At 31.2% G+C, this 12,483-nt stretch overlaps 1 protein-coding gene across 1 annotated transcript in view; it reads right to left on the bottom strand.

Moving 5' to 3' along the window:
• The window catches only part of LOC130444383 (myelin transcription factor 1), a 54,104-nt gene that overhangs the window by 33,814 nt on the left and 7,807 nt on the right, over positions 1 to 12,483 (bottom strand). Inside the window, exon 2 of the mRNA XM_056779479.1 lies at positions 7,795 to 8,900. Within this exon, the coding sequence (XP_056635457.1) occupies positions 7,795 to 8,900 (1,106 nt within the window). The remainder of the gene's footprint in view (positions 1 to 7,794; positions 8,901 to 12,483) is intronic.

The following is a 12,483-nucleotide window of genomic DNA, read 5'->3' as shown; positions in this document are numbered from 1 at the left end:
CCATTTTTTACCAAGGACTTCATTTTAATTAACTTCAAACAATACTAGTGGCACTCAAATAATAAAATGTGATAGTTGAGGTTAACTGAGGTTATATTTCCCTCTCAAAAGTTTTTATCTAAATTTGTACAACTGTTCATTTATTCATGAAAAATTTTTCCTCAAAAAATGAATAAAATGACCCTCCTCAAAATAGGATCTGTGTCAAAGCTCAAGTTTATAGAATGAATTTTGTTTTCGGTTTGTTTTCTTATTTCTTAATTAAGCTGGAATGAAGTTAGGCATGTAAGCACTAAATTTGACAAGAATCACCAGCGGCGGTTCTCAAAACACGTGAGAATCGAGACAACATAACCTAGAGAGAAGATTGAAGAAGTCGTTTGAGTTAGTTATCTAAGTGCTTAGTGTAAAAGCAGAGCAAAGTGTGAAATCTTACATTTTAGTGTTAATTGTCTCTTAATTTTAAGTCATTCGTACCAATTTAGGATAGAATCGTCCATTGATCATGGTGATGATCAGATTTAATGTTAGGGAAACCTTCAAGGTTTCCTCAAATAAAAAGCTGAAATGTCCGGATTTTTTAAGGATTGGAAGATTTCAATAAGATGTAGCTGCGTCACACTGGCTTCTCTAATGATCAAATACAGAGTGATTTGTCAACCTTGGTCAAAAATTTTAGCAAATGAAAGAATTTGTTACTAGTACAAGATGATAAAAAGAATGTAATGTAATAGTATTAGAATTTAACAGCTTTTCGACCACTGCAGATTTTGTATAAGTTATCATATGGGGACATGTGGAGGTGATTTTTGACGCGATCTGAGGACTGTCTTGAAATTGGCGACAGTAACCTCACTGATTCATATTTTTCTTCAAATATACACTGCGCGTGGTTATTCTTGTCAACAATTATCCCTTCAATTAGCTCAATATCGAAAGTAAATAAATATTCCATTCAAGACGGAAATATTTACATCCATATTAAGGTACTATCCTTTTCGGGATTGTTGCGAGTTGGCATACGGTTTCACTCCCTCAGATATGACTAATCATCGTCTTCTATAATAATATCGAACGTATTAAAGGGCGTAGGGGAGAAAGTCGCGCGTCAACATTTCCTAGAACTGTCGAGCGATATTCGAAGGTTATAAATATTGTGTCTGATCAGCTTTAGCCTCAAGTTGTATTAAATTAATGTGATATTTAAAATAAATATACAGTTTTATTATAATAACTGATAATTTAATTTATAAATCGAAATTCAATATATTTATCTCATATCGATATTCTTATTTTACATTTAAAACCATTTTCTTCTCCTTCTTCTTGGCTTCGTTGTTTTTTTGAGAGTGGGTAAGATATCTTGTGACACAATTTTGAGCTAATCAAATATCTAAAATGGAATAAATTGAGTATCGAACTTACTACAAATATTTGCTTTTTAGAGGCAATACGCCTGGGCAAATGAAAGACAATGATCGTTCTGGTTGGTCAAACATTAGGCACTCTAATCGAAAAAGTACACCAAATAGTACTGGACAACTATCTATTCAAGTTTCGAGATATACAAAAGAAAAGAATCATTTTCCATATACTGACTGAATAAATATGTATACGTGAGCTATTAGCGCATTGGGTACCGCTTTTGCTCATTTTGGACCAAAAGCGCATTCGAATGAATACTCCCCAGGTCTTACGCTTGCGGTTTAAACAATGTTAGGTAGATATTAAGTAAAAGGTATGAAAATTTAAAACAGACAAGACATGTTTCAAAGTTAGTCATTATAATCACCTGTATTTGACTGAACCTACAGATTCATCACAAATCACTTTATTATTCTCTGTTATTCTGTTCAAGTATTGGCCTATAAACGTCGTTAGTTAATTCCCTTTTCGTACATTAATTCTGGCAAACATCAACATTATTACCGATATTCGAGGCAAATAGACCGAATACCGTCCGTTATTATAATTTCTTGTTAATGTGGATGCTTCTACCGATCCAGTTTGACGGTTGACAGAAAGTCTCGTGCTCAAATTAATGTCAAAGTATAAAGAGTTTTTAGTTTAGATACATTTTCTGTTGATTATGGAATTGCGTGAAATATATGGAGGCAAAACCAGGCAATCCATAACATAAAAATTACATCAGAGCTTTATAACAAATTTAGTACTATAAAATTGAGTATATATAGTAGAATGTCGTACAGATATTTGAGAAAAGCAGAATAATACCCTAAAAATTAATTTTTAAAAATTTTTTTCCCTTAAAAAATCAATTAAATGAACTGAATTCGCTTTTTACTTTGTTAGAAGATTTGTTTCTGTATCATTAAATTTTGCATTATATAGGAAAATTCACAGGATTGTTCGTTATTGATTCTTGTCCACGTTTCTAGCCAAAGTACCTCGGACGTGTCAGTACCTTCGAAGTTGATTGTGCAAGAGCGTAGCAAAGATTGTTGCTCACTAGAAACTGAATTCAAACTTAATAACGATATAAAAACGTGATAGAATTTTTGAAAATTGAACAAACATGAAAGAGCTTCATTATAAGCTAATTTTCTCACCACTCCTGATAAGAGTCATTAAGATCTGTTAATCATATAGTTAAGTGATACAAAGTGTCCCTTATTTAACCCTCCATTATCGTCTTGGATTATCTAAGTTTCATCTCATATTAATGTGACTGTGAAGGACCGTGAATATCCAATGTTTACCAGAATTTAAAGTTTCTATTGTATAAGATGAGATTTAGAACGTAAAACAAGTTGTACACTGACCACTCCTAATAGCAACCAACCTCATAGTCGACGCATCAAATTACTTACTTTCATTTTATATTGATGTGACTTAAAACGACCTTAAATATCTATTTTTCTGATTAATTATAGCTTTTGTATACGATAAGATTTAATATTTAAAGTAGCTTGTACACGATTACTGTGTTCTTAATAGTTTGACATTCATCGAGTACGCTAGTTAGATTATTGAAACCAAGTTATATAATTAATTATTTTTTTGCTTGATAAATAGTTTTCGCAAAGTTGTGAGATGGTTTATTTAACTAGGTACTATTTTTACTATATCATTTTTCGTAGTGAAAAGAAAATATATTGAATTTCGTAAAAAAGGTGTTGAAATAAAATTATATAACGTATATTAATTGTCAAAAGTATTTATTTTTGCAAAAAATATTAATTTTTATATGGAAATTATAGTGTTGACTTCAATGGTAATTATACACTTTCGCGGTCACCTGGTTTTTTGGCTCTAGAAAATCGAAAAATGGATGGATTTTAATGATCTTGGTCTCAAAATGTTCCATTTTACGGCGAATTTATAAAAAAAATACGAAAATTGAAAAAAAAATTAATGTTTTTTACAGTTTCATGACTAAATGAATATTTTGAAAAAAGAAATTTCAAAAATGTCAATTTTTCTGAATAATTGTGAGTTGTGGGATTTTGTTAATAATAAATTGAAATATATTGACAATAAGTTGCAACAATTGTGAATTGAATACATTTGAAGCACTTACAATATTCAGTGATACAAAACAACCTAACCTAACATAACCTAACCTAACCTAACCAAAATTATAAAATTTATCTATCTATCTAACCAAAAACTATTAACATTGAAGAATATGAATATGAAAATTGATTGTTTTTCATCGATTTCATTTTAAGCTGTAAAAACTGAAAAATTCATTCTTTTTGGATTTTTTTTTAAATTGTTTATTAATTTATGTAGAATACAAAAAAAATATAAGAACTTTATCTGATAATGAGATAATTTTTTGTAAAGGATTATTTTGAAAAACCGTTTTTTTTACTATTTAAAACAGTAAAACTATGAGAAATTTTCATTCCAGCTATTTCTACTGATTTTTTTTTATAAATCCGCCGTAAAATGGAACATTTTGAGACCAAGATCATTAAAATCTATCCATTTTTCGATTTTCTAGAGCCAAAAAACCAGGTGACCGTGAAAGTGTATAATTACCGACTTCAATTAATTATGGTTACTAAAGTAGTTTTTTTTACTTCTGTGAAACAATTCATTTTTAGGAACCAAAAATTCATGAAATTTTTCATTTTCTACACAAATGTCATACATATGAAGCCAAAATTATATAAAATGTTGTAGCTTTTTAAAAAATGCATTGTTTTGAGGCTTTCTGGTATAATTGTGTATCATTATTCAATTAAAAATATTTTTAGAACAAAAGATAATATCATAATAATTCTCGTTAAAGACACAAGTTTGAAAAAGACTTGAGGTACTTGAGTACAAACAAAGAAACAACGAAGCAAAGAAAATAACGTAAAAAGAAAATGAAAATTAAAAATGTTAAAGATAAGTTGAGGCATTTAAAAAATATTAAGCCAAAGACTTCGGCCATTTCGTTGCAGTTAGAATATGATAAGGATAATTTTATTAAAAACTAACTGAAACAAATTCAAAGTACTGCACTTGGCTGAGGTTCGTCATTTACTGTATTATTGCCTTTCCATTGTTAAAAATTTCTTAAGAAGAGCCAGAAGTCATACAATCCTAAATCTGGCGAGTAAGATGGATGTTGTTGTTGACCCATTTCTCAAGTATCTTTCTTCGTATACATAAAACTACAGTATCCTTTTGTGGAACTCAGAAATAACGTTGGATTTTTTTTCGATATCCTGATCGTTCCTTGTTCCCAACTCACTACTTTTGAATCCTCCATACTACTTGTAAACAGTTACTACTATTATTATTATAAACATATTTTTGCTATTCAAATTCTACTTTACGTTTCAAACCAGTATCTAGAATGTGAAAAAAATTTTTTTGATAATACAGTCCCACGCTTATAATTAGATATATACCAAAAGTAATTTATATAATAATTCATAATTCCAAATAATTCAATATAAAATAGCTCATAAATTCATTTATCATGTCAACGGCTCTACAGCTTACTCCTCTTCAAGTGTCACCTCTTCAGCTCCTCAAGTGCTTCTCTCGGCGGTTCCGTACGAAGAAATACACGGTAACAACCCCTGCCAAATTCCTAAGCCACCCTCACATATTGCCTTGCAAACATTAACATTCGCCAAAGAACATATTAGGGGTGATTAGAGATACAGAAAGGGTAACCCCGCTTACTCAATATGGAAGTTGTATTTGTTCGATATGCACTGCATTTTTTAAAAATTATACCTTCGATTTTTTGACGTTTATCACTTTCAATTGGTTGTATTAATATTGATATTTTTAACTTTATCTACAGGGAGAAATGTTTGGATAGATATTGTCTGGTCGGATTTTGTATTCAAGCTGCTGTTATTTCGGTCTTGTGTCTTGGCGGGCTTTTAATTCAATTTAAAGTAAAAAATAATTTACTACCATTCTTTTTGGTACATCTGGTACATGCATTGATTGTGAACTATGAATAATTTTAATTTCAGTTTAAAGAGATAAATGAAATAATAAAAATTTTCCCTCAAAATAATTAAAATTCAAGAATGTATGTATCGAGCGCGGTAATCATTAACAAAGAAAAAAGGGTTGTTGTGAGGGTGAGGTAAGTGGAAAACGAATAGAAATAAGGACATCGTATAGAAGCTAGTCACGTCAATGGGGCTTATAACTTGTTTCAAGTAAACCTATAATACCGAAAACGTCTTTAAGATGGCGCCATGTGACAGCTACGTGCTAGGTGGATTACAGACCGCAATTAGAAAGTTTGTTGGGGAGTTAAGAAGTAGCGAGGTGTAGTAAATATGATGAGAAAGGGTTTAGTTTTGTGGTACGCTGATTCACTTGCTACAAGTAGTAAAATTATTGACATTTAATGTGAAAACAATAATTTATTTGTTTTATTTGATTAATGAACATGTAAAATATGTTATTGATGTACATTTAGAAAATTATAATACAACCAGTAGCACATCACTAGAATTTATTTTAATTTGATTTGACATTTAGAATAGATTTTGACATTCATATCTTCTAAGAGGTACAATTCCACATTTCTATTGATCTAATTATATGAATTTGTAATTGGAAGCAGCTGGAATAGCGAAGATTTCAAAATATTTATATATAGAGCGAAAGAAATCAAGAAGCAGAGGTGAATGGATCTTTCTGGAGAGAAAAGAAGTAAGAAGTAAAGCAAAATGAATGTATATGAAGCAACCAGTCTTTATACATGGTATTTGAAGCTGGGTACTTACAAACTCATTGAAAAGCAAAATTAAAGTAACAGAAGTGAAGTGCTTACGCGGTCAGAGATGCCACCATAGAGGATTGAATACGAAACTATAAGAATATAGGACTTGTAATCAAAACAATTGGAAAATAGCTTAGATGATTAAGATATATTGGTAAAATAGACAACAATGCTTTGGACATGGAAAATAGGAAACGGGAAGGAATTTTTAAGAAAAAAAAATATCAACTATGAAAGAAGCTAGAAATACAGAAGACGGGCGGAAATTTGTTTATGAATAAAGAGAATATACATAGTTATCCGAAAGTTTGGATACATATTGAAAATAGTACACTTTAGTGTTTTATTGCCACATCCCCATAACAATTACATTTATTACAAAGAAGCAAAGATTTCCTTTGTATTAATACTTGCCATTTTCAGTTCTGGGATACTTACAAACAATAATTGTTTAAGATAATTGTTGAATTACAAAGAGGGACATAGTCGGTAGGTTTTTGGTTTAAGTGGTTTTTCACGGAAATTTATATCCGTGTTATATACTTAGCATTTGCGTATTTAAAAACAAATCCACCCTATACGGTATGATTGTTAAAATAAGGAATAATTAGAAAATTATTGGGATATAAACGTCGAATTCAATCCGTAATAAAAATCGTCCATTGCCACTCTGTGGAAATTTTGTAAATTCATGTAAATTGGAATTTATTCAAAAGATTAAAAGCTTGTTTTTCCCAATCAATTTCAAGAAATATAAAACTGGAAATTGTTTTGTCTTGATACTTATATATAAAAAAATCATTTATGGAATCCAGTACGCATAAAAAACAAATAATCATCGATAAAATGCCCTTAATGAAGAAAACAAAATGAATGTAACACTATCTGTTTGAAAAATCCTATCTTTAAAAACGTGAAATTTTTTTTCTGATATCTAATTCTGATCCAAGACTGCAGTTTGTCATTATGGATCAACTAGACAAGAAGAATATTATGTTAATGTTGATTGATGAGGTGAATCCCAAAATTGTGTTTAGATTAGGAAATCACTCATAGAACCAAGATTGACAAATCAAAATGGAGTACGATATTTGGAATTGGAACAATTAATGGTGGTGTAATCATTTAATTTATTCCCTAGCCCTGTTTCAACAAGATGATGCGCAAGACTTATTCGTGGGAATCTTAATGCTGCATTTTCAAGCATATCAATAAATTTAACAAGTTTTACTGAATGGCCACCGAGATCTCTAGTTCTCAATCCTTCTTTTTAATAAAGTACGTGGAAAGTTGAGTCTCTAAGACCAAACAAACAAAAGTTCTAAAAGCACGAAAAACAGTATATATTAAATCATTAGAAATATTTATTGGTGAACGGATAATATTATAAGCATCTGATTGATTTTAATAATCACTTATTTTTGAATTTAAATTCAATTCTTCACATTCAAGTACCAAATACCCGATAGTTTTTAGAATTTCGCTTCTATTTCTCCATATCAAATCTAATTCAAATAATGATATTGATCATAATAAATTCTTGTTTTAAATTAATTTAACTTCCACTCGATACTCACCTCTACCGATACTGTTGGGTGACAATGTACCTGGTGCAACCGTAGTAGCTGATATCTTTCCTGCAATTTCGTTATTGCTTGTTCCACCAACTACTGCTACATTATGAACTCCTTCTCTGGTAACTTCTTGTAATGTGGTAGCCGCTCTTGATCCAACTCCAGCAGGTTGGAGTATGGTGTACTGTTTATTAACTCCTTCTGGACTCTTCTGTAATTCTGCTTGACTTTCTGTAGGTTTCAACGGGATAATGCTCTTTTTTCCTTCGGTTGATGCACCGTCTGGATAACCTACGAATGTAGCTTCGGCGGGAAATGGACCGAGCGGAGGATTCTTTGACTGAGGTGGTCTGAAGGCAGATGTTGAAGAAAATGGCGAAGAACGAGAAAACGTATGGAAAGATGAGCTAGTGGAGGGATATTTAGATGGCTCTTTTTTCCTAGTTTGATCATCTTTTTCATTAAATTCGTTTTTTTCTGCCGCAGCTTCAGACATATCTATTTCCAGCTCGTTCGAAGAATCATCAACTAGTTCGTTGAAATCTGGAGAGGAATAATTCATTTTGCCGCTTCCCTTCGATTTACTATCACTGGATTTTGAGCTACTTTTGCCGTTGGTACTGCAAGATTTTTCGTCAGAAGTATCTTCATGTTCGTGTTGTTCTCTCAATGTTATCACGTCTTTTAAAGAGCAAGCATTATCACTACTGCTATTAGATGTTGAAGCAGGAGACATTTTCACATTAGCTTTTTTCTCATCGAAAAGATTTTCGAAAGCTGGTGTATCTTCCTGTTGGGGATAACCGCCTCTAGGTCCTGGCCAACTACCTGATAAATTTTTTAAAGCAGCTTCGGTTTCTCTTATTAGAGTTTCTTCTGCTGCACCTTCTTCTAGTTTAGGGCTCTTTTTCACTCTATTTGGAGAGCTTGTCGGGGGTAAAACACGTTTTTTCTGGGGAAGAACTAGCGATTTTGTATCTTCACATTTTTTTCGTCGTTTATCTTCTAAAGATTCTAGAGTTTTTGTAAAGCTTTTTGCCACTGTCGCCATGCTGGATGTTTCAATTTTTCTTTTTTTCAGTTGTGGTAAGCCGAATGGACGATTGGACCTAAAATAAAAAGAAAAAATTCATTGTAACAAGTTACAAATTTGGAATGTACAGTTTTGAAGGACCAATCGATTGAAATAATGATATTTTTATATACGTATAAGAAAAAAGAAAATTTGAAATATCATTTTGTATTATTCGTATATTTTCAAAGAAAGATAAAAATACTTTACAAAGGGAAACGTATCTATCTATCCAAATAGAACAGTGGCAAAAAACTTCCAGTACGCGATCACAGAATATAAAATTGATTATATCAATCTATAATTCAACGTATCTCAACGCAAATTTATATTTTTTTTGATAATGTTGAATTAAAAATAATATTTCCTTGGCACTTAATTTTGAAAAGTCTCTAGGGTGTAAAGTAATTCCATTTCCGGTCGAGGGACTTCCAAAACCCCATTCGAAAAAAGTGTCGAGTCACTCTTCTTTTATTTTGATTTAATTTTATTTATCCGAAGCTCTCAGGTATGGCAACCCTTTCGGAAAACACGATTATATTCATTGGATTTTCGTATTCCCCGCCGCATATTTTAAGAGACAGTATTAATATTTCTCCCTCCTGATTTCTGAGTGCGTTGTTTTGTGCAACCCTAATATGTTCACCCCCGTTTGTTATAACTCTGCCGGAACCCGAACAGAAAAATTCGAATCCAGCTACCCCGTCGTACGATGTGAGGAGTATGCCTGGTGGGTAGCAAAGAACGAAAACATAGACGTTCGTCGACATAATTTTGATATTTTCAAAGAATAGAACATGTCAAATCAAGTAATTAACTTGAAATATTATTAGTCCAAAGGGATTTCATGAACATACCATTTAAACCATAAAAATGGAGTTTTGGAAATGAGAACTCTATTAAATTATAATTTCAAGCTTTCGGGAAATATCCTTCCCATCATCAGAAAAAGTTTAAATTGACACTAGACGTAAAAAATACGGAAAATTCTTTTGATTTTAATCATATATAATGATAGTTTAATTATATATTTAACTTTCGAAAATTTATTTTTAGAAACTTTATTAACACAAAAACACAAATTACAATTTCACAAATGAATGAACTCTATTAATTTGACACATGTTCACAAAATATGATTTTTTGCGTTTTAATTTTTAGAATAATCTAGATTTTTCTTCATGTAACTCTTCCATCCATAAGAATAAAAAATAACGAAGGAATTTCTCAGATCCTGTTCTGTGGCTCCTCTCCTTTCTTCAAACTAATATTCTTCTTTCTCCAATTTTCGGATTTCTTAAAAGTCTTCAGCAATCTGAAGTTTCTGTCTCCCGAAGAAAACGTAGATATTTGTGCTTCTGTATTGAAATACATAGTCGAGTCTTTCACCGCACTATGCGTAAAATTCCCGACCGCAGCACAAATCCTACTACGACTGCGCCAATTGCATATTGAACTCTATTGATTTCAAGCGATTGAATTAACAAGATTCATTAAAAAGGTGTTTACAACAATCCTATTTTATAGTAAAATAAATTATGGCACATGTTCACAAAATATGATCTTTTTGCGTCTTAATTTTTAGAATAATCTAGATTTTTCTTCATGCAACTCCTCCATCCATAAGAATAAAAAATAACGAAGGAATTCATATCCTCCTTTCTTGAATTTTCTGATTTCTTAAAAGTCTTCAGCAATCTGAAGTTCCTGTCCCTTGAAGAAAACGTAGATATTCGCGCTTCTGTGTTGTATGCGTAAAATTCGCGACCGCACCAATCCTACTACGACTGCGCCAATTACATATTGAACTCTATTGATTTCAAGCGATTGAATTAACAATCTCTATTGAAAAGGTATTCACAACAATCCTATTTTCTAGTGAAATAAATGCTGACACAAGTTTACAGAATATAATCTTTTTGCGTCTCAATTTTTAGAATAATATATATTTTTCTTCATATAACTTCTCCATCCCTAAGAATGGGAAATAATGAAGGTATTTTTCAGATCCTGTTCTGTGGCTCATCTCTTTTCTTCAAATTCGTATTCTTCTTTCTTCACCGCACTATGTGTAAACTTCGCGACCGCACGAATCCTACTACGACTGCGCCAATTACATATTGAACTCTATTGATTTCAAGCGATTGAAATAACAAAGTAATAAGATTCATTAAAAAGGTGTTTACAACAATCCTATTTTATAGTAAAATAAATGATGGCACATGTTCACAAAATATCATCTTTTTGCGTCTTAATTTTTAGAATAATCTAGATTTTTCTTCATGTAACTGTCAATACATATTCCTAACATTATATGATACAGATGACTTTCTCCTCCATTTGTCATTCACGTTTCACTGTAATAAAAATTTCAATGGTATTTTTAACATCAAAGATTCCACCTTCAAATTAAACTCTTCCAGATGATGGGAAGAATACTTTTGAAAGGCCGAGAATTATAGCTTATTAAAGATTTCTCATTTCTAAAATTGCTGCGATTCCTCAACATTTTAAGTTCTACTTCTAACTAGTCAGCAATTCGTCTTGGTATATTAATATGTATCAAAACTATATAACAAAATTAGTTTCTATATAATTTGTCAAATATAATGCTAAAAACTTATTTTCTTATCGATTCTTCTTAGACTTCATTAATTAATGTGCAGTCTTAGAGAATCGTCACTATATTATTCGTTCAAAGCTTTATTTTTCATCGTCATGGTAAGCATAGAAAATATATGCTATACGTCTAGGCTACCACACATTTTGTACAACATGAGTACCAAGTTTACTTAAACGTAAGCGAAGTGATTCAATACTGGACTGATTTGAGTGAAATACGTCAACTGCGAGCTGAAGTTACATGGAGTGAGAGCACACAATGAAAATTAAGAAAATGTTTTCAAACCTGTACACCAAGGAACATAATGGCAACTGTCTTTAAAGATCGAAAATAATTATGTGTTTCTGTTTGGTTATTCGAACGTGATGTCACAATAATGGTACAGTCAAACTGATTATGAGATCAGCTTAAACAAAGTACTGAGGAAAGTTATATTTCAAGAATTTTCTTAATAGCCTCTGTAGACTATAAGTCTCACAAATGCAGTTGACAAAAAAGCCGGGAATGATTAAGAGAAATAATCGCATTCATATAAGCGATTGACTATATGTTCTGAAAGAGAAGATTTGCTTTTTAATTGTTGTTCATTCATATTTAAATAACAATCGTACACAACAGTTACTTTCAATGAACATTGTGTTTATTGAGTTTAGTAGCTGCAACATTTTCATATCATCGTATTTACTAAAATATTTCGAATTTTATTTATTTGCTTAATGATCAAGACATTAGAATTAGTCTAGTTTGCCATTGGTTTACTGATTCTTTCAAGATTAATTTCAATTGAATCGTATTTCTATGTCAGTCCCACGAGTATCTTTTCGTCCTATGCCTTTCTCTATTCCTTTTATTACTTTATTTGGATTCATTTCTCCGTTGTTTTTCTTGTTAAACTATCTGAATATATTTTTACTATGTGTTTTTAGTTTGTTTTGCCTTTTGATTTTTTCTGGATTGTATTTTTTGTATTATGTTAAACTAGGCCTCTGAGAATTGA

Source organism: Diorhabda sublineata, chromosome 5, assembly GCF_026230105.1.
Source record: "Diorhabda sublineata isolate icDioSubl1.1 chromosome 5, icDioSubl1.1, whole genome shotgun sequence".
Classification (NCBI taxonomy): domain Eukaryota; kingdom Metazoa; phylum Arthropoda; class Insecta; order Coleoptera; family Chrysomelidae; genus Diorhabda; species Diorhabda sublineata.
Note: the sequence above shows the minus strand (reverse complement) of the source record. Positions and strands in the feature narration are given on the sequence as shown.